This window comes from Silurus meridionalis, chromosome 15 (assembly GCF_014805685.1).
Source record: "Silurus meridionalis isolate SWU-2019-XX chromosome 15, ASM1480568v1, whole genome shotgun sequence".
Classification (NCBI taxonomy): domain Eukaryota; kingdom Metazoa; phylum Chordata; class Actinopteri; order Siluriformes; family Siluridae; genus Silurus; species Silurus meridionalis.
In genome coordinates, this window is record NC_060898.1 from 17,745,069 (window position 1) to 17,769,142 (window position 24,074).

Consider the following 24,074-nt stretch of genomic DNA (forward strand, 5'->3'; position numbering starts at 1 on the left):
GTGTACAGTAAGCCCATGTAAAAATAAAGTACAAAAATATACAAATAAGTGCATTATTTAGCCACAGCATCATGTGTCCGTACTGGGTCAGGCCACAGGACTTCATCCACATCACAGGCCACATTTTGTCCGGCCAGGCAACCGGGGGAAAAAACCCTGGCATGCCGTATCCAGGCTTGGCATGCCTCTACACCTATGTCACCACAGGCAAGTCCCATGGCTTGCAGGAGATGTACCCTGGTGTAAGGTTGGCGTTCATATACCTTCCATCGCCATGAGGAGAAGAATTCCTCAATGGGGTTTAGGAAAGGGGAGTACGGTGGAAGGCAAAGACTGTTAAAACCTTGGTTCATATTGAACCACTCTCTAACCTGAAGGGCTCTGTAAAAAATCTCACATTGTCCCAAACAACAACATAGATGGGATGCTCATCCTGCTGCCCTAACAGAGCATCTTGCATGTGATTGAGAAAAATGAGGAGCTTGTGAGTGTTGTAGGGCCTCAGGTTGGCATGATGGTGGACAACTCCATGATTGCTGATGGCAGCACATAATGTGACATTGCCACCACGCTGCCCAGGAACACCAACAATGGCTCGATGGCCAATCACAGTACGGCCTCTTCTTCTCCTTTCGGTGAGATCAATCCCAGCTTCATCCATGTACATGTATTCATGGGGTCTTTCCATTGCATCCAGTTGAAGAACCCTCTGTAGAAATAGATATAGTTTTGTAAGTGATACGGAAAAAGTGATTTAGGCCACTACAGTAAATCACTACTTAGAGTAATCAACATTGAATGTGTCTGGATATACGCCAACCTGTACATAGTGGAATCTTTGCTCTTTGACTCTGCCTGAGTCGCGATTAAAGGGTACTCTGTATAGCTGTTTCATGCGCAGTCTGTTGCGCTTGAGGACACGATCAACAGTAGAGAGGCTGACACTGTTGATACCCTCAAATTTTGCATGGTCCTCAATGATCTTCTGCTGAATTTCATTTAGTTTAATGGCATTGTTCTCATTGACCATCTCAACAATTAGGGTCTCTTGGTGGGGGGAGAACATACATGTCCTCCCACCCCATGTGGCAGTCTTTCAATTCTACAAAAAGAGAACATGGAGTTACAAAAAATATACATGGAATACTAGGCCTACAGACAGTTAGACCAACCCTCCATTACAGTACTACAGTACATTGGTACAGTGATGTACTGAAACATATATTTACTTACAGTATACTGTGGTACAGTATATAGTATGTCATACAGTAAATGCTGTCAACATTTACATACTGTACTATAATGTCAAAAAAAGGTAATTACCTGTTCTCTTCTCTAAATGTTCGGATTATGGTGGACACAGTGAATCTACTGATGTTTGGTTGTACCCTTTGTCCAGCCTCCCTCATGCTCATACCATGGACAAGAACATGGTCAATCACAGTTGCTCTGATTTCATCAGATATTACTGTTCCTTGTCTTTGGTGACCACCTCGACCTCCTCTCACACGAACTCTTTCAGATTTCTATCCATTGTAGGGTCTCACAAACCAGTGCTCTCTGAACTGGCTTACTGCATATGTTTCCTCACATCATTAGCCACAAGTGTGATCCATTTTGAGTTGTTGTGTTCAAGTGGTGACACTTGTGCTTTAATTGTGTTTGACTTTTGTCACCTGTGCTCACCATTATGCAGCACGGGTGCATCACAATGAAAATGTGTTGGCAAGTTGTGTCTAAACAGGTGAAAAGTGCTTATGGTTTTGCCAAAAGAGTGATTAATTCAATCAGTGGGTTCAGGCAACTGAGCATTTGGTTCAGACAATAGGGTTTAGAGTTTTAGCAATTGAGAAAAACTGTATTATTATTATTATTATTATTATTATTATTATTATTATTTGTTTGTTAGTTTTCTTTTTCTTCTTCTTCCTATCTCTTATTATTATTATTAGTATTATTATTAATTTTTTTTCTTTACTTTTTTTTCCTCTTCTCCTTGTATTATTATTATTATTATTATTATTATTATTATTATTATTATTATTATCATCATCATCATATTTTTATTTTTATATCATATCTACTTTTATTATTATTAGTTTTTATATTACTGTAATTATTTTTATTGTAAATAATAATAACATTATTATTATAAATTAGTTTGTTTTCTTGTTTCTTCTTCTTCCTATCTCTTACTATTATTATTATTATTATTATTATTATTATTATTATTATTATTATTATTATTGTTGTTGTTGTTATTATTATTTTTTTCCCTTTCCTTTTTATTTTTTCTTCTTCTTTTCTTCTTCCTCATCTTTTTCTTCTTTTAAAATGACATCTCTTCATCCTTATCTGTTTCTGCGTATTGCAGTGTTTTCCCTGCTCTAACACCATGCATTTAAATGCACATACTTTTGTACACCTGCACATTTATGCACGTATCCTTTCAAACATGGGTTGAGAACAAAGTGACTTGAATCATTGCATGATTGCTGGTGCCAAATGGGTTTGTTCACATATTCCAGAATGTGCTGATCTCCTGGGAATTCCATACACAACATTTCTTTAGAGTTTACACATGAAAAGGTAAAAAAAACCCTATGACTGAGTGGTAGATCTGTGGGTGGAAACAACTTGTTGATAACATAGGTCAAAGGATTAAATAATTAGTTTGAGCTCCCAGGAATTTAATAAATCCCTCTATACAACCATCTTGAGCAGAAAGCAATGGATTTTAGAATGAATTGGTTACAACAGCAGGAGACCTTTTTAGACACCGGGTTCCAGTCCTGAAACAAAAACAGGAATCTGGTATGACTTATCAGGACCAAAAAAAAAAAGAAATCCCATGATAGTCTCACAATTTTGTTCTTGGCTGATTGAATAACTGAATAATGAGTAGGTGTACATAGGCAAACACAATAACTACTAAATAATATACTGTTTTGTGAAACACAAAGCACTCTTGTCAAATTACACAAAAAATGATATGTATTTCCCAGTTTATTATTTATGCTTGAACAATTTGATCAATGTAACTGTTACTGTACAGAGACCAAAAGAAGGAGCATCTTTTCTTAATCACAGAAATCAGCTATGATTCATTATTATCCATTATTTAAACAGCTAATTGTGAATGAATGCACAGTTCATGAGCCCTGCACCCACAGGACACGTCTAAACGTGTATTGATTGCACCATCTGCACCTCCTCAGAGCCTCCTCCGTCTCTCCTGGTGTATGGAGACCCTCTTGTAGTAGGCCTGGACGTCGAGATCCTCCTACACACTGTAAAGGCTGTAGTGTGCGCGCAGCAGCCGCCAGCGCCCCAGTGCGCGCCCCCGCGTTTTGCGCCATCACTCGGCGCTTTACGGTAGTGGTACTGATGAGGGATGAGTCAGGCTATATGATGCTGATGATGCTGCCATTTCATCAGCAAATTTTTACAAACATTCTTTCATCCATTATCATGAGGTCGAAGATTTCGATTGGGTACATGGATTTTTGATCGAAATTGAGAATATTTGCTCACCCGTTTGTTTAGTGTTTATGCTTCTCGTGGAGTGATTGCACGAAACTAGTAGCATCGGCTTTTATTTGTAACCAAACGTGCCCGGATGTGTGTGTGTGTGCGGATGCTTGGCTTCAGGGACGCCGCTCGTTTTGCACACCGACCCACAATGAAGATCATGGGTTTGGCCTTTGCAAGACATTAAGAAGCTCGACTGAGGTATTTGCAGCGTGTCATTATGGGGTCGTGGGACATAATAAAAAAAGCGTGTGCGTGCGTGCGTGTGCGCGTTTGTGCGTGCGTGTGTAGCGCGTGTGTGTGTGTGGTGTTTAGCCTGGCAGAATATGCTAAAGACTCACAGATTTGCACTCAATTCCTAGGCCTCCACGAGACAATACAGTGTTATCTACTCACCAAAGGGCCACGTGCCCCCTCAACCCCCACCCACCCACCCCATCCGCGGGTAATTGTTGGTATCCGTGGAATAGGCAGTGCTGTGGTGGTGTAACCGCCTGCAATTTGCAGGAGAATGACTGATGCATGAAATAAATTGCAGCATCATTCCAGTGTAGCAGCTTCATCACAACACTTACAATGCCATTACTGATACTGATGCTTGGTTGATCTTCAAGCCAAAACATGGCTGGTGCAGATTAGTGGTCGCTTGTAGCTCGAAATCTGGGGAAGCCTAGAGAAATGATGCAGGACACTTCAGGACCATTGGGCTATTCTACATGCACTCCATTCTTATTGTTTTGTTACCTCTGTATTTTTTCCCCCTTGAATTATTTTCTATTTTTGTCAATAGATTATCTAAATGGTATTGTACACAGGTTTACTAGCTTATTGTGTCAAGATATAACAGGCATCAATAAGTACAAATAAAAGAGAAAAGCCAAACAAAATTAACAACAACAATAAATCAATAAACAGAAGAACCCAGGAGTGTCCACCGGTGATCGTGATTACACATACAATGATGTACAATGTCTTAAACTCACAGCTTATTGTTCTGTTATTTAGTAACTAAAAATAGCAGTAGGAAAGAATTGTGCACTCTTTTCAAATCTTTGCTTTTCAGGAGCCTATTTGGACACATATTCTATTTGAAAATAATCATATTAAGCATTTTGCACATACCAGCTTGTTACGAAGTTAATCTTAGTCAGTCATGATACAGCACACCAGGGGGAGAAAGTTCTGATCGTCAACCCAAAACCTGAGCCACCATGAGTCCTAAAGGATTCTCTTTGGAACCTTTTCCGATGTAGAAAAGCTTGTAGTTACTAGAGCGAGAGAGAGAGAGAGAGAGAGAGAGAGAGAGAGAGAGAGAGAGAGAGAGAGATGGATAGTTTAAAAGTTCATCAAAAGAGTTCATCTGGGCCTTTGAATTATAGTGTAAAATTATTTAATATCTTAGTAGTAAGAGGCGAAATGACAAACTTAATAAAAAAAAAAGAACTAGAGGTTACATTGTCATTTCACCGATGGACCAATGGATAATTTTTTATTTGGCAGGTTAATTTAACTGGCCCAGTACTGCAGCTTTTTCTTGATGAGTGATTATGTAACACTAATATTTCCCATTTGAATTTAATTTTAGAACATACAGAAGAAAAATCTCTGAAAACCACAAATGCAATAATGCATTTGGTCTTTTTTATGGTTGATGTATTAATAAAGAAAAGGTTCATGTTAATGTATGTTTTTTTCTTTTTCATTTTATTTTATACTAAATCATTGACATTTTTCTAATGAAATCATAATCAAGGCTGTCTAAGATTTTCTGCACAAATACTTTAACCACATCCAAACTGATGGTTTATGAGATAATGGTCTAAGAGATAAAAAAAAAATCCAAAATAATGAATGTAATATAGTTTTTATTGATTGTACTGTTTACTGATCAATGAATTGAAGTAAAAAAAAAAAGATTCATTTACAATACTGTATATTACTCTAAAAGCACATTTGACTCTTTTTCATCTTTAGATCTCATGAGATATGGAAGCTATATGGCTATACCAGTTCCGATTGATTGTCATTGGCGACTCGACCGTGGGCAAATCTTGTCTGATCAGACGTTTCACAGAGGGGCGTTTTGCACAGGTGTCGGACCCCACTGTTGGAGTGGATTTCTTCTCCCGCCTGGTGGAGATCGAACCAGGCAAACGCATCAAACTGCAGATCTGGGACACAGCTGGACAAGAGAGGTTCAGGTATGACTGAGCATCATCAAGGATATTGATTATATATATGACTGTTAGTAGAGCCTGAGTACAAAAAACAATATGGTTTCCTGATACTGCTGGAAATACTGCAGGTGAAAAGCCAGACATATGCAATATTCTAGCAATATTTTGTAAGATCTTTTAAGCTTATCTAAGATTTACTCTATGGATGTAAAACGTCATTATTTGTATATGTTCAGTGATTTGAAGAACCAAATCTGTATTCTTATATAAACCCTAAGTGGGTGTCCTTAAAACAGAAAGATTTGTTTGCTTAAATAGTATACCAGTTAAACCCAGCAGGACCCTGACCAGTCAGGTACTAAAGATGAACGAATTAACGCTGTAAAGATCAATTCTCCATTTAAATCTTCATTTTCTCCTATATTTTTGATCACCTGTCAATTTTCACCCACTGAAATACAACAAAGCTCTCCCCTATCATACAACAGCTACCATCTGGGGTGGCTGAAGGCTATCACGTGGTTCCTCACAGACACATGAAGCCAGACAACCCCCACTGCACTGCTGCTCATGTTTCGTCAAAGGGTGTAACACGATTGAAATAAAGTGCTAGATACCTCTTCCAAATTCATACGCTCAGGGCCACTGTGAATGTCAGGAGAGACATTATGCCATCCCTTCCAGCCAGAGAACATCTGATTTTCACTTCTTGACAAGAGACTGTATATCTGTGATGATGAACATGATCTTTGTTTGTCCTGCAATCTTTATATCTGTGCAATCCTGTGCCCCCTTGTATGAGTTGTATGAGTTTTTGGTTCATCTAGGTACTTGTGTGTGTAAAAAAATCCACAGAAACATTTTTAATCACTAAACATTTGTTTTACTGATGCGCCAAGTCAAGTCAAGCAAAAAAGCAAAACGCATTTTTCCTCATAAAATAAGAGCAATACTTAAAAGGGTCTACTTTTATTTGTACACACTTATAAACCTGTGTGGTCCGAAGAAGTAATGTTGTTCATGCTCGACGGGTCAGGACTGTTTTGGCAGTAAAAGGTTACATCCCTAATCTGTACCTGGCTGTTGTCAGTTTGGTGATATGATCAAACTCTTGATGTCGCCCAGATGAGGATGGTTCCCCTTTTGAGTCTGGTTCCTCTCAAGGTTTCTTCCTCATAACATCTAAGGGAGTTTTTCCTTGCCACAGTCGCCACGGCTGCTCATCAGGGACAAATTCACACCATTCACCATCACTGTTGATATGTGTAAAGCTGCTTTGAGACAATGTCTGTTGTGAAAAGCGCTATACAAATAAACTTGACTTGACTTGACTTGGTTCTTCATCCTATAAGTGGAAAAACGATTAACGTTTGTTTGAAATTCCACTCTGTGTTCTGATCTTCTTAACTTCCCTTTTATTTTTAGGTCTATCACCAGAGCTTACTACCGTAATTCAGTAGGTGGCCTACTGTTGTTCGACATCACCAATCGACGCTCCTTCCAGAATGTCCACGAGTGGCTGGAGGAGGCGCGCAGCCATGTGCAGCCACACAGCATCGTCTTCCTGCTGGTGGGCCACAAGTGTGACCTGGAGCCGCAGCGGCAGGTGAGCCAGCAGGAAGCGGAGAAGTTGGCAGCGGCCTACGGCATGCGCTACGTGGAGACATCGGCACGTGACGCTATTAACGTCGAGCGGGCTTTCACCGAGCTGACACGTGACATCTTCGAGCTCGTCAAGCAGGGCGACATCACCATCCAAGAAGGCTGGGAGGGGGTGAAGAGTGGCTTTGTGCCCAATGTGGTGCACTCGTCTGAGGAAGTGACCAAGAGTGATCGCCGCTGCCTGTGCTGATTGACCATGCCCTGCAGCTGCATCATGCTTCTCCTCTGCAAACCCAGTCATATTGTGTTCCCTCAGCTTGGCCTCTTACACTGCCTTCTTGACCGGTGAGCTCCTGTACACAGCTGTACATAGCAGAACCCAGATCCATTTTAGGACACGTTCTAGGTTCCTTCGACCTCACTCTTGAGTAGTTCTGCACAAAACCCAGGCCTTGATCTTGTTCAAAAATCTGTTTTATGTTAACAAAAGCCTGTTTGTTAGTGCAAAGTGAAGAGCTCTGGACTAAATTGGAAGGACTATGCACAGGAAAGTCAGGAATGCTTATATAAGTGAATGCATTGCCTCCTTGACCTAGTCGTGGTCTTTTAAACCCCGAACAAAAGACAAATTTAGACATCGGTGTCCCATTTTCCTGCGATTTAAATGATTTGTAGAGAAGTGAAAGGGGAGAATCATATATGTCAAAGTATCACCATAGGTTGGGTTGCCATGTTGTGTTTTACATTATCATCATCTATTCTCTATTTATTTCATTTTAATCATCTTAATAAATGGCATCTGTTTTTATAGAAAGCATGCAGTGAGCTTTCCACTGAGTCTGATTTGCATATCTAACTCCATTACTGCTATGAATACAAAACGCCATCGTTTGGTTAATCGTAAACGATTCCCTCGCTTGCAGTAACCTCTGACGTTTTTACTATTAATCGTGAGTTGGAACGTTTCAGGCATTTGAAGAAGGACTACAGTGTAAAGCAAACACCAGGTCATCTGACAGACATTTTACACAAAATGGCGTCTTATTTATCCTCACTATTATTATTCTAGCATCTCGTCTCATTTCTTTTCTGATCCAGTCTTTAAAAACGAACATTCGGAATGGGATCTTCTTTAAAGCTTTAACTCTTTCATATCCTTAAAAAAATTTATTGTTTGACTATTAACCAATACATTGTCATTTAACAGGTTGAACCAACTATTAGCTATGTATTTATTGCTCTTGTATGAAAGATGAAATGTAATACCAATAAAAAATGTGTCATGAAAGATTATTAATGAAAGACTACATCCGATCCAAGCTGTTTATTGGGCTTCAGGGATTGGGTGCTTTAATGACAGCGTTGCACACTCTTGGCATTCTCTCTTCAGATTCACAAGGTAGTCACCTGGAATTTCCAACAATCTTGAAGGAGTTCTCAGAGAAGTTGAGTACTTGTTGGATGCTTTTTGTTCACTCTCAAAGCATCTCATTTGGATTTAGATAACAGCACTCCATTGCTCTCTTTCTTGGACAAATAGCTCTTACATAAACTAGAGGTGTGTTTGGGGTCATTATCCTGCTGGAAAACCAACTGTGCAAACCAGATGTGAGGGCGTGTCTCTGCAAAATGCTGTGATGTGTGCCCTCAATTCCCCATCCACTTCATCAGCAACCCCCCCACACCATCACTCCTTCATGGTTCACATTGGGAACCACACATTTAGGAACCGTCCATTCACCCTCTGTACGTCTAACAAAGACACAAAAATCTCAGATTTGGCCCCAAAATTGACTTTAAAAAGATTTGAGCCTTAGAACTTATATGTCCATTAAAGAATTACATTTTTATTTAAAAAAAAAATTTACATGACATTTACAGTGTACAAAATTCCAGTGACAAACAAAAGTAGAGACTGTAGTAAAGATATAATAAAATACACTTAAAGTGATGCTGAAAGGCAAATGGCTGGTATGCCAGGCCATACCCCAGCCACGAGGATCTACAAGGAGGAATTTAAACTTCAGGCACTGTTCTGTATCCAATCTGAAAACTCCTGACACTAATGTATCTCAGAACACTGAACATTTACATGTATAGATCATGTAAATAGACACATTTTATATATTGTACATACAGTAAGATGGTAATACTATACAAAAATACATTTCTAAACTTAAAATACATAAAAGCAAGAATAATTAGTGCATCAAATATAGACAAAGCAAGAAAAGAGTTTGTTACAATATTAAAGCTTATTATATATATTTATATACAGACATACACTACACCTCTACTACATTAGAAATAATTCTACAAAAAAAAATATGAATGGAAAAAGATTCATTCAACCACAGCAACAAAAAAAAAAAGTTTCAATGGAAACTAAAAATATATATAATATATTTTCCCTCACAAGTATTTTTACTGTGAGATATAATAGACATTCCAGTCAATACCCAATCATTTCAGAGGTTTATATGTAGAATATATATATATATATATATATATATATATATATATATATATATATATATATATATATAAATATACATATATTGTGTGTGTGTGTGTGTGTGTGCTCCTGGCCAAAAAAAGGCAAAATGGAAAATATGGTGCTTTTAAGAGTCTTAACAACAAAAGATTGGTCCAAAAATTAAACAAATTCACTCCTGAGATCTTTCCGTTTCTGCTTGGGGAAAAAAAGCTCAAACTTTTCTGTACAAAAAAGTTAAATTATGATAATAATTGAAAAAAAAAAAATCACACATCTGAGTGAAAAAAGAATTAGGGGGATGTTTTTTAAAGATCATAATTAGTCATAATTAGTTTATCTGACCAAGATGATAAATGGAACCAGGATATAGCTGGGAGAGATCTAAAGCATGAGTAGTTCTTTCCAATTTTCCCAACCAATGAAATTAATGTATCTCTCTCTCTCTCTCTCTCTCTCTCTCTATATATATATATATATATATATATATATATATATATATATATATATATATATATATATATATATATATACACACAACTTGTAGACACACACACACACGTGTTAGTCCTTCTCATTTCAGTTTAAATATGATAGCTATCAAAATTAACAATAAAAAGAATATAAAAATACCAGTGCAGGATTTTGTATTAGTTTTCCTTTCATTCTCTTTCTGTGACTTCCCAGTTTCCCACTGAAACCCCTTGAAGAGTCTGTCTAATCTCTTACATATTTACTTTTTGGTTATAAAAGGGCATTAACATTAAAAAAAGATTATCAATTTATTGTACAACAGAACATATGTTGTTTTTCAGTGACCTCACACATTCTAGGGTACTAACTCAGTAATAGATCTTACTGTTTCAGAATAAAGGAAACCAAATAACATATAATCGAAAAAAATTGCCTTAATACTAAAAAATGCATAAACACTGCCTGCTCTCAGCAATTACCGTTAAAGCGTAAACAAGTAAAGTCGAAATGTAGTGATTTTGTTTTCTTCATTGCATTTTGTACACTAGCCACTAGAGGGTACTGTAACGTCACATCGAGTAACACTCAATGTGCCTGGACCCCACTCTGGTCTTCGTAGCAGCTTTGTCCCCAAAGTGTGCAGTGTTTATTTATTTATATATTCATTTTTTTTTTACGACGTTGTATTAATGACAAGATTATGGAACCCGCTCACAAATCATTACATGTTCACAAATACCCTGTATACTCAAACCAGCTTCTACTGTATAAAAGAGTACATCTGCTAGATGTTTATCGCTACTGTATTCCTCTATTGCCATGCACCAAGACCCTCGACGTCAAGTAAAACTTTCTACATCATACTCATTTAATGTACTGAGAACAGTCTGTTTTTTGTTTTCTTTCTCACACATTTGTTTTTCTTTCTTTTTTTTTTTTTAACAAAACGCTCAACAAAAACCAATACAATAAAGACGTTCAATTGTATAACACTGAATTTGTAGCCTTTGTGTAGTACTTCATGTTTAGAGATAAACTGCCTTCTGAGCTTATCAAGGAGCCATGCCTTCCAATTCACTCTCATCACCTCCTAAGTAGATGGGGCTTTTCTTGTTCTTTTTTCGCTGGGTGCTGTTCAGGCCTTCGCTGCTGTGCCAGATCCCGTAGAAGAAATAGATCATGAAGCCTGAAAAAATGAAAAACAACAGGAGGTCTGGAATAAATCAACAAGCCAAAGGAGTAGTTGTGACACGTGTTCACAACAACTACGTGAACAACTTCTATCTAGGAAAGTTCCTGAATGAAATTCAGTTGAAATCAACCTGTTTTTTATACCGGATTTTCACTTTCCATTGCATTGCTCACATTTTTTTAATTACTTCCTAGCGTGAAGTCAGCAGGTGCCTTGTCTTTCTGTGTGCCTTTGTCTGCTCAAACTCTTAATGTTTGAACTGCTGAAATACACATTCCATTCATACTGAACCCCACCTACACTGTAAATGTGGCAACAATAACACCGATACATGGATAATGACGTGGGTGAATGCCCTAGAATTACATATAAGAGTGATAAAATAAAATATATTTAGTATGGTATTAATTTAACAAGTTACAGTACATAATATAGCAAAACAGAGCAGTACAGTACTGTAAATTGTAAACTATACGGTATATATGCATGTGGCAGTGGGTGCGTGGACGAGTGGCGGTACGCAAGTGGAGGGCGGAGCCGGATGAAACGAGTGGTAAGAAGCACACCTGTAGCTGATTATACTAATCAGAAACAAGAGCTAAAATAGGGCTTTGAAACACCACAGTAAACGCTCTTGTACTGCTATTCTACTTTGCCTGCCGCGTGAAGCTTAAAATATTGTTATTGTAATTGGAAAATCGTAAGATCGGAACTACCAATATATATATACTCCATGATACCAGTCTATTCTATACACACACTCAACACATATATGTATATATATGTGTTGAGTGTGTGTATAGAATAGACTGGTCTAATATGTGTGTGTGTGTGTGTGTGTGTGTGTGTGTGTGTGTGTGTGTCTGTGTGGGAGCAGGCTTTCATTCCAATCAGTCACACCTGAACAGGCTAAGGGAGAGTGGCCTGCAATCACACATGTCCTTTCTAGGAACAGCCAGACAAGCCTGCTTTTAAACAGGCTTTCATTTTTCATTCTCATTTTAATTTAGTAGCTTAAATAGCTTAATTATAGCAGCGTGGCTTTATCAGTTAATACATTACTACACTTGCTACTGATTCATCTCCACAACAATTCCTTCATTCCTAAATAGCAACTGCACAAAACTTATAACAGTTTGGGTATAAAGTCAGACATCGCAGTAAAATGAAGAAAAAAAAATCTAAAAGAAAATGCTAGGAAAACGTCCCTGTGTGTGATTGTGTGTGTGTGTGTGTGTATAGCAAAAATGAACAAAATATGAAATACAATTGGGGTTATTTCTCAGACAGATATTTCCAGAGAATAATGTCTCTATAACAGTCATTATATTATTATCGCTACTGTTATTATTATTTATTTATGTCAGTATTTTTCATGTAGTTGTTATAAGCTGGACGAGAGCAAGGCTGTGAGGAAACAAATAAAAAACATGCCACAGTTACAGTGTGTAGTGTACGAGTGTGCAACGTTGAACCAATAAATAAAGAGCTCACCAATAGCCATCCAAACGGCAAAGCGGCACCACGTTGCCAGATCCAGCTGCATCATGAGGTAGATATTGACAAAAACACTGAACAGAGGCAGCCAGGGCAGAAAGGGCACCTGCAAAGAGGAAAAAAAAAAGCATCAGGTTATCAGCACTACTACTGAACAACACAGACATAATGAATTTTATAGAATTGTTTATCATACCTTGAAGGTGAGCGCTACTTTGCTCTCAGGCTGCCTCCAAATGATGATGATGCAGAAGGAGCACAGCAGCGTAAGGAGGATGCACACAAGCAACAGCAAAACATTACCTTCCATTAGTTCGTCCAGCCACTGGGCCAAAACGGCACAGAGCACAGTGATCAGTACGGCTGAGGAGAACAGAACGCACACAGGTTACATTCAACATCTCATCGCCATGATAAGTCAGAACAAATTCTGCTTTTCTTCTAAACTTCTATTTATATTGATCAATTAAACCTTGTCTGTATTTTTCTGAAAACATACACTGAACCCATAGCAACCAAGTTTCGATCTTTATATCCATTTAACACTATATCTACTTCTCCATTGTCTTGTCATCTCCATCACCAACTTCAACCCATCCATCCGTGCATCCATTCCCTCCCTTTTTCCACCCATCCTGCCCCTCGAATCACCTCATTTATCATTTCAATCCCTCTATCTAATCAGCCCCCACACTTTCTTTCCACCTTTACAGCCTCAATGCATTCTTTTCATCTGTTTATCAAGTTGTCCTCGGAACCAAATCAACTCTCCACCCAATTATTCCATCCATTTAAACCCGTCCACCCAGTTATTTATTTAATTATTGGCAAACTGTGGTAACATAACTGATACCTAATAACGTTACCAATTGATATCCGTATTGTAATTTAAAGCCGTATGTACGTCACTGAATGGCTGCATGCGAAATATTTAAAAAACTTCATTTGCATACTCTGACGTTACTGGTCGCAACAAAAAACAAACAAACAACCAAAAAAACAATCGCAGCAAGTCTTACAGATAATTGATGTTACAGCATAGACGATTAATCCAGAAATTTCAGTCGGCGTGTCCCTGGAGGGAACCAGGAGCAGCTTAAAGGAGAACTTCTCTCTGGGTAGACGATCTTCGGAGTCGAGACCATATTCATCTCCGCTGTCTCCTGCCACTGCCACTTTCTCACCTCCCACCAGCTCCACCAGTTTTTCGCTCTGACTGGAGGAAATAAGCATTCCCGGCTGGTATCTACACAAACACACAAGCCGGTCAATTCACATACTCAACGAATACGGTTCGAACGGATTTGAATTTGAGGCTTACCTGAGAATAAGAACACACACTGCCACCAGAGAGTAGGCCAGCAATGTCCCAATGGACATGAGGTCAACCAAAGCAGCCAGGTCAAACAGGAAGGCCATGAGCGCTACCAAAAAAGTCAAAGACGGACATTAAATCATTGCAGCCAAACCATTTTACAATGGGTGAGGGGTTAATATTTTAAATACATTTCCATTATACACAATATGAAAATTAAAATTAGAAAAACAGTCATTAAAATTAAGTGGAAAAACTGATGCTTTTTAAATGTCTAAAAAAAAATTTGAAGGATTTTGTACAAAGTTTTATAACCAAATCATCCTATTCCTTTTCAAATTGTTGGGTTGCAGCTGAAACTAAAGATTAAAGTAAAGATTGAAGTGAAATAAATGTGTAGCCTTAGTGAAACAGATGGCAGAAAAAGTCAGACTACAATGATAGTTATACAAGTTATTGCACATGTAACAATTATTATTGTTTAACTGAAATTATTGCATATAATTGCCCAAGATATTAACATTATATAAGTGTGGCATCATATATGAGTGGCATGAAAATCTATAACTTTATTAGAAATTCCAATTAAATAGCTTGGTAAACTGTATGTCTGCCTCTAGTGGTGAAGCCTGGAAATACAACTGAGTAGGAATCCTTTCTTACAAGCACTATTGATATTATATGATATTGCAACATCCAATTTGTACACAAAGTGCGTTAGCACTAGTTTCTCACCTGCTACAAAGCCCGACACTATGGTTGCCAGAAGTGGGGTTTTGGTGCGTTTATTCATGCTGGAGAGAGAGCGAAACAGCAGCCCATCCTCAGCCATGGCGTAGATTACACGTGGCATGGGAAACATGGAGCCCAGCAGACTAAAGCATGGCGAAAAAAAACATCGTAGAGAACTTTGTTAAACTCTGGGCCATTTCTAGGCTTTTTGGGACCCTAAGCAAGATTCTTATCAACACCCCCTTCCAGTGGCTCCGCCCTCCCACCACAATGCTTCACTCCCACACCAAACAAATCATGATGAAACACTTTTAATCCAGGTTAAGCATGGACAACATTCCCTTGCAAAATAAAAAAAAAAACACTACTACGTATCAATAATAGTAATAACAGCATTAATAATGATATTGTCCTTAAACAAAACAGTTTAACTGTATATGGCCATTAAAACAAGTCTTATGGCATGCTTCTCCATAATACCATATATTAACCATCAGGTTCATGGCAGTTAAAGTGTTCAATGTGACACCTTGGTTTACAATTAAGCTCTGTAGTGCAGATGTTTGCAGATGATATTGTGATTTGTGGTGAGAGTAGGTAGCAGGTTGAGAAGAGCCTGAAGAGCTGTCGGTACGCGCTGGAGAGAAGGGGAATGAAAGTCAGTAGGAGTAAGACAGAGTACATGTGTGTGAATGAAAGGGAGGGCAGTGGAGTGGTGTGGTTACATGAAGAAGAGATGGAGAAGGTGGAGGAGTTCAGGTACCTGGGGTCAACAGTGCAAAGTAATGGAGAGTGTGTTAGAGAAGTAAAGAAAAGAGTGCAGGCAGGGTGGAGTGAGTGGAGAAGAGTGACAGGAGTGATTTGTGATAGAAGGGTATCTGTAAGAGTAAAAGAGAAAGTTTATAGGACTGTGGTGAGACCTGCTATGTTGTATGGTTTAGAGACAGTGGCATTGAGTAAAAGACAGGAGGTGGAGCTGGAGGTAGCAGAACTGAAGATGTTGAAGATTTTCGTTAAGAGTGACGAGGATGGACAGGATTAGAAATGAGTTTATTAGAGGAACAGCGCATGTAGGATGTTTTGGAGACTAGGTGAGGGAGGCGCGATTGAGATGGTATGGACTTGTGCAGAAGAGGGACATGGAGTATATCAGTAGGAGAATGCTGAGGATGGAGCCACCCGGAAAGAGGAAAAAAGAAAGACCATGAAGGAGGTTTATGGATGTGGTGAGGGAAGACATGCAGATAGTTGGTTTAAAAGAGGCAGATGTAGGAGACAGAGGGGTATGGAGACGGATGATTGGCGCCCCCTAATGGGAGAAGCCGAAAGAAGAAGAAGAAGAAGAAGAAGAAGAAGGAGAGGTGCAGGACCTTCAGCCTAAACATTCTCCGAATTCAATTTTTAATGATATGACAGCAAAACGGGAAGCGGACACTCACTGTAAGATTTTTAAACGATCTACCACATCATGTAATTTCCTCATCAAATCCCATAACAACATTAAATTCAAAGCAAATATCCACACCAACAAAGCCCTTTTCTAACTTTTTGGTCGTCTTACCTGGTAGAAAGGGCGCATAGCGAACCCACAGCCACTATGTATCGTGCTGGAGCCCAGCCTACATAGCTGAAGGCCTCTGGCAAAGGACTCTGTGTATTGAGCTTGTAATAGGGCATCATTAGCGTGAGTGCAGCCGACACACCGAAATAAGCAAAAAAGCAGATGAGCAGAGAGACAACAATCCCCACAGGGATGGAGCGCATCGGGTTCTTAGCTTCCTCACCTACAGAAAAAGGGGTTCGGAGTTAGTTCAGTGAGCATTTTGTGTGATAAATTAGCCACACATTGTAAGAACCGGACAAATATAATGACTCACTTGTAGTTGCGATGCAGTCAAAACCCACAAAGGCGTAGAAACAGGTGGCCGCACCAGCCAAGACGCCTTGGAAGCCAAACGGTGTGAAGCCGCCAGTTCCAAAAGTTTTCTCCACATCTCTGAGGATATCAGAACAAGTCATACACCATGGGCATAGAATTCACACGTCCAATGTGTAAAAAAACAAAGACGCTAAACGGCATCATGAACATAATCGAACTCACTCTATTTTTGTGATGTTGGTGTCATTCACAAAGGTATCCAGCGTGAGATTCCAGTTTGCTGTATTGCCTTTTACGAAGCCGGAGATCATAACGAAGCTCAACACCACCAGGTTGATTCCGGTGAAGATTTTGTTGACGAGCGCAGACTCACTCACACCAAAAGCAAGCAGACCTATAAAGAAAATTATTCAGAAATTCAGTGACATTCTGCATGCATTCACAAAAACAAGCCTCCATATTGATAGTTTACTCACCAGTCAACAGTAGAATAAGTACGAGAGCAAACAGGTCTGGGTACTCAGCGAGGACATTGCCTGGAACCTTCATGGCCATGGCTGACCTAAAGAAGCTCGAGATTCGCTGCTCTATCAGGTTATCAAAGGTGGAACTCCATGCTCGGGCAACACTGGCTGTACCTAAAGATCACAAGATGCTCATTGAGACCTGTTCTCAAATGTCACTGTCTCAAATATCAATCTAAGGCAGCATTCCCTTAAAGTCACACAACTCACCGATGACATAAGACAGGATGAGGTTCCAGCCAGTAATGAAGGCCCAGATTTCTCCAACAGTCACGTAGCTGTACAGGTAAGCTGAGCCTGTCTTTGGCACCCGAGCCCCAAACTCTGCGTAGCAAAGTCCAGCCAGCATGGACGACAGGGCTGCCACCAGGAAACAGAGAACAATAGCAGGTCCTGCCTTCTCCCGTGCTACCTCTCCAGCTAACACATAGACACCAGCGCCGAGAGTAGAGCCCACCCCCAGAGCCACCAGATCCAAGGTGGATAGGCAGCGGGCGAAGCGGGTCTCATCACTGGAACAATCCAGAATGCGGCGCCGCAGCAGCATGCGCCCGACAGAAGCCACTTTATCCACCATGGTGATGAATGAATGAAGAAAAATGTACTCGAGACTTCTAGGCTCGTTTATACACACCTAGGAATGAAGAAAGAAACAGATAGTGTGGGTGTGTAGGCGGTGTGTGAACGCCTGTCATTTGCTAAATGATTCATGGGCCTTTTTTTTTTTTTTTTTTAACACACAACGGATCTAGTCGTCACATGAATGACGGATCAGCGTCACTAATTCCAGGCTGGCCGCCAGTTTGTAATGTTCCGAATTCCAGCCAAAGAGTTGAATCACACCAAACTTGACTCTTTAACTAAACTTAAACCACTGCCATTATAACCCAAGAGTTTGATTTGTATTGTACATTTCAATAATTTGTCAGACACTATGGGTTTTTTTCGCCATAAAAACAAATAATCCACCTCACGTTCATAAAAAAAGTGCACTCGACGTGTCACCTGAGCAGTCTGCTACAAAGGCAGTCTCCACAACGCGGTGTACCTTTTCATCACAGATATTTGATCAGGTGGAACCATAACGCTGACGTTAACACCAGGCCTGGCTCATGCTATCAGTGAACACACTCTTTTCTGTGATAATAGTGAGCGAGTGAGCGTTTTTGTTTTTTGTATAAAGAGGTTCAAGGATGGGAAATGTGAACAGAAGCTGTTTGACACAGCTGTGTTATCTCAAGTCTTCGCTAATTGATACGAAAGCGAGAGGGCTTAGTTCCAAACCAAGGCCATCATGTTCCTGGTGTTGATATTTACAATAGTAGGGCACGGTCAGGGTCGATGTATAATAGCAACACACCTTCCCTGTGCGTCATTCTTTCAACGATTGACTGGGACATAGATATAGATAGATTGGGATATAGATTTCCACCAAGATCAAGAAAGTCCCATTCCAAAAACAAAATTATTTGGAATAGTAAGAATGGGTGGGGCTAAACAGGTACTGTTGGAGATATACAAACACAGCTGCCATTTTTCCCGAAAAAAAAATAAAATAATCGGATTTCCTGCGGAAAATATGGAGGTCAATCAAACAAAAACCTAACATGACCTGTTCCGAGGTGCGGATGTGAAAACCTAAACATTATGTCTCGTACAGTACCGCATCTGTACTCTGTGTTTATACTTCAAAGACAGGTGGGACAAAGAAGGAATTTTTCTAAAAAAAAAAAAAAAGAAACAAAAGCATTTCCGTAATTCGGCATACAATGGAGAGGTTGAAATAGACCCCTTTTATCTATCTCTGATGGACTGCTTACCTTGGCGGAGAATCTGGAGAAAACTAAATTGGTAAAGGCAAGAGCTTAGTGTTTAGAAAAAAAACACCACTTGGATTACAGACAACATGCACAATGACTGCCTTCATTCACTGCTCACTGGCTCGCTTGGTTTAGTGAGAAGGCAGCCATGATTGAACGCACACAATCTGCGTAATATGCTATTATTAATATTCAAAACCTCCATTAGACTATACAAATGATCCTGTAGTGTGCTTTTTGAATTTTTGTGATTTTAGAGCTAAAGGTTAGGGAGTGCACAGTCAGGGATCTGTGCAAAGCCTTGAGAAATTCTTTTCAGTAGGAGTCTCTGGCGTGTGAGAGGCTCTCGCAGGGGTACGGCCGTTCTGCTGTAAGAAATACGGTGGGGGGCTTGATGCGCCACAGTGCGTCACTAGGGCACAATGGCGCTAATCTCTTTCTTGTGTTCTCCACGAGGTCATCCAGCTGATACGCCTGGCGCCGGGAGAAACTGTGCCACAGAGTCAATGCTGATCTTCAGAAATGCATCAAACTGTTCCAATTAACTGACAATACCCACTAACGGCCCCCGTTACCCTAACAACAAAGCGTCTTTTGTATTTCTACGATTCCGACCTTCTGCGAATGGTGCATTTGCTACTCTACAATAGTAAACCTGCAAGTCAGGTATGTGGAGGAAAATTAGAATGAATAGAAAGCAAATGGTCAGTACAGATGCTGCTGTATGTCTTGAGTAAATAAGGATGGCGTGCAAAAAAAAGAGAGAAGGGGGTGAGTTTGTAGAGTGCCTCATTGATGAGCTTTGCTCAAAATAAATACTGCAATACACCTTTAAGCTGATTACATAAAGAACCACCTGCTGGACTTTTATAAACAAGAGCTTTCGGGTTGTGTTTTGGTTCCTTTTCCTACACCTTTACTATCAAAAACCACCCAGTTGCATCGGAATGAAATTGGAGAAAACGAAAAACAAAAAACGAAAAGCCCCTTTTAACATTATTGTTATTGCAGGGGGAACAAAAAATTTTCTGCATAAAAAAAAAAAAGACGTGGTTAAAGAACACACTTTCACCATTTTCACAGGTTGGAAAACAAACACTATGCGGCTGTATATAAATTGCCCATTCAGGTTTGATGCAGTATGTTTGCAAGACAGGATAATCCAAATCCTACACTGGAACTTGCTTTCTAAAGTCTGATTCTCCAGAAATCGAGGCCGGTAATGCCTCGACTCAGTAGACCGTACCACTGATGTTCGATGAACTCATGGGCGAACTCAGGACACAGAGAAATACGAGGCCGTGACATTTTCGAGCACAAGCACACACCCATCGTGAGCCTTGTGCCGTGACAGAACGCGTAGGATTTTATTTGCGTTTTATTTTGTTACGCTGGAAAAAAACTGTTTGGAGAGCCGCAGGTGCCATTTGCATTTGGTACCAAATTACATGCAAACAGCATGAGAGCCTGATTCATGATCTTACAAGCACTCAGCTGTTTAAAGTTAGGAAAGTAACCCTGATTCGGGTAAGATGTGTAGACGCACGTATTCCCGAGAACGACGCCAGAAACATGTCCAGAGGGGGGCTTTCTAATCTCCTCTGCATTACACGCCTTTCCAAACTCTAAAGCTTATAATCCAGTAATGACATGGTAAGATATGGAAAATTATTAAGAGTGACCAACTGAGAGAGGAACCATTGCAGGCGTCTTGGATGGAAATAACTGAGTAAAAATGTCAACAAATGACTATTTTTAATTGGCCTAAATCGCCATAAATCATTACGCTGTGATCCTGAAATATCAAAATCTTGATTACAAATTGTGTAACTCGAGCCCATGACTTAATATGTCGCCGAAACATAACACGTAGCCTACAGCTTTGAGAGTTCCTACAGGTAACGTGGGTGGTTCGCCCGTGTCGCAAAACATCGCCGACTCCTGTGTCTTCATGCGTCATTACGAAACTAAAGCAAAGTCAAACATTATTAATCGAACATCAACATGATTAGGTTCCTGTATCCACAACAATCTAACTATTTTCAATCTAACACTATTTTTTTTTTTTTTTTTTAATTATAAAGTAAACAGTTTTTGTGGTGACAAAATAAACCAAACCATATATATTAGGGATGTCAATAAATTCAAATATTTCATCACAATTAATTGCTTGATTGCCATGAGTTAACTCGTGATTAATCACAACTTTAGCACATTTTTTATCTGTTCTAAATGTTTTTTTAATAGTCTAATCAACATGAGCATGGACAAATATGGATGCTTTATGCAAATGTATGTTTATTATTAGTGAAACAATACTCAATATAGAAAATGAAGACAAAATAGTCCTGTGCATGTTTTAAAGTAATTATGGTGTTTTAAATCAAGTAAATCATCAGGACACCAAACGGAACTTTTGCTGTTTCCACACAGACGGTTTTAATTGCCGGATGTGTGCACCATGGCGGATTTTGGTGTTTTATTTGAGACGTGGCGCATCAGTAAATTGGTGGATTCTTTTTTTTTTTTACATCTGAGTAATAAAAGGACATCGTGCATAAACGTTCGTGTTGCATTTTTCCCCCTTACTATAATCATTAGTCTCCAAATCCTGTCTTAAACTAGGTCACTATTATGCCCTGAAACAAAGTACATGCAAGACTGCATCAAATAGAACTGCAGGCGAGGTTCTTGTTTACTGTTATTGGTGTATTAACCGCAGCACTAATCACGCCATCTGTCCTCACCTTCAGATTACTGAGCGTGATCGCCGCCCAAACCCTGCCTTATACTAACAAGAATAAAATATAGGTCACTTTCCTGCCTTGAAGCTAAATACATGATCAGAAACAGACTCCTTTTTGAAAGGAGTCTTCAGTGTTAGCGCTTTGTTTATCATGGGAACGGACTTGGAAGGTTTTCTGTAGTGCGATCAGTAGGTTTTGCGAGTAAGCGAAAGAGAATGCGAATGATTACAGCTGTTATAACATAAGCGATATTGGAAATGACAAATTACAAGCAAGGAAATGATGGCGTGCTATTCTTCAGGTAACTGCAAATATTGGCAATTTGCTGTGGTATAAGAGGATTAAACTCTGGGATATTTGATCTAACCTACATTCATTTAGAGCCTGGGTTACTGATGGATAATGTGCTTGTGGTTATAAACTAATTTAGCTGGATAGTCTGTGAAGTAAAATGTCAGCATGGCACAACTGGGTCTGGCACTATGGAGTTATGAACAAAGCAGCGATATCGAAGGTATATCGAGCGACCAGATGATTAGATAAATATATAAATGTACATTTTTTTTTTTTTTACTACAACGCTGGAAAAATGGGAGTATCAAGTAAATGTTGACACGTCAGCTGCCTACCACAGTGCAAATATATCATGGCCATATAAAGAGTGACCTGGCATCTCCTGCTTCTCGAGCTGATGCAACTCTGAGCGGGAACTCACTCACACTCTCTCTCTCTCTCTCTCTCTCTCTTCTTACAAATACATATACATATATTACTCACTCCTTCTCTATGTATATATCTTGGTTATTTAGTCATAGGGACACATTAACATATATGATAATATAAAGGATACCAATGGCTACATATTACTGTACATTACAGTCAGTGTGAATCAAAATAGACACAATAGAAGACAAACATACGAAAGCAGCATTTGCATTTGGATGCAGAAGCAATAGATGATCAAAGACATCAGAATGATGCAAGAGGTCTTATGAAATCCGGATTCACCCAGATTTTTTTTTTACCACGTATGCAATTTTGAATGCGAAAAAAAAGTAAAACGCAAACTGGTTCAACAAATACAATGCATGCACTGGGTCAAAGCATTATACATCAAACTGATGCTGATGATAACATCTATAACAATAACAACAGCACATGGCTGAGACCGGATGCACGCATTCATTCATCTATTCATCGAAGCGCCATTCTATTCCTATGACCTTTATTATTATGCGCCGTAGCATAAAGGGGCAATTCGACTCTCAATATATTAAAAAATAAAAATAAACGAATCGGTGATGTGAACAGTTCAACATTAGGAAGCTAGAGCTAGCATCGAAAATGAACCTAATTGACGTGTAAGATTGCATCAGACAAAACTACAGGCGAGATTCTCGGGTCTCAGTTCTCGGTCTAGTGTTATGATACTAATCACGCCATCTGTGCTCACTTGGGGATTACTGAATATGATCTGACATGTATGAAGCATATCACTGATATGATGAAATCAGACAATAAATGAACCTACCTGTGTTGCTCGGGCAGTGATAGAGAATCTTCAGTGAATGGCACGGGGCACACCAGTCTGAAGACTAGACTCTAACAGTCGTGACGTCACAGAGAAACAAACACCGCCCCCAACTCGGATAATCTCCGCCCCTTATTCATCCCCCAACTCTAATCAAATGGAAGTCACCAAATATTTATTTTTATGTTTTTAGAAGTTTTGGCCACCAAGACTACACACATACAAATCGAATTCAATAATCAGAATAAAAATGTACGTTGGTGCTTTTTACCTTTCATCCGTTATACTACAAATCAGCAGTAACAGGCTGCGCATCACGCCTTCGGTGGTGTCTTACCTCAATCAATTCACCTCTTAATGCCGCCATTTCTATAGGAACCAACAATATTATAGAGACACGCAGTATAACAGAGCGCGGCATCGAACAGGGTTCTAATATAGCGGGAATGAATGCCATGAAACATTAAACCCAATGAACACAATTCAACAACTCTCCTTTCACTGCAGCCACAGCTGCACCAGCCGCATACATCATCTCTAACATAAGCATCAATATTGA

General features: G+C 39.3%; 2 protein-coding genes across 2 annotated transcripts; one reads left to right on the forward strand and one right to left on the reverse strand.

Moving 5' to 3' along the window:
- Positions 1 to 3,381: 3,381 nt before the first annotated feature.
- Positions 3,382 to 8,617, forward strand: rab39ba (RAB39B, member RAS oncogene family a). The gene is made up of 3 exons (XM_046867777.1): positions 3,382 to 3,732; positions 5,506 to 5,732; positions 7,134 to 8,617. Exons 2-3 carry the CDS (start codon positions 5,518 to 5,520, stop codon positions 7,558 to 7,560), a joined length of 642 nt encoding a protein of 213 aa, XP_046723733.1. The 5' UTR covers positions 3,382 to 3,732; positions 5,506 to 5,517; the 3' UTR covers positions 7,561 to 8,617.
- Positions 8,618 to 10,279: 1,662 nt separating this feature from the next.
- slc7a3a (solute carrier family 7 member 3a) lies at positions 10,280 to 23,609 on the reverse strand. The gene is made up of 12 exons (XM_046867776.1): positions 23,516 to 23,609; positions 17,628 to 18,051; positions 17,370 to 17,531; positions 17,116 to 17,287; positions 16,892 to 17,010; positions 16,576 to 16,798; positions 15,018 to 15,157; positions 14,289 to 14,391; positions 13,987 to 14,213; positions 13,164 to 13,330; positions 12,965 to 13,073; positions 10,280 to 11,464 (listed from the first exon to the last, which is right to left on the reverse strand). The coding sequence occupies exons 2-12, from the start codon at positions 17,992 to 17,994 to the stop codon at positions 11,331 to 11,333; spliced, it is 1,923 nt and encodes a 640-aa protein (XP_046723732.1). The 5' UTR covers positions 17,995 to 18,051; positions 23,516 to 23,609; the 3' UTR covers positions 10,280 to 11,330.
- Positions 23,610 to 24,074: the final 465 nt, after the last annotated feature.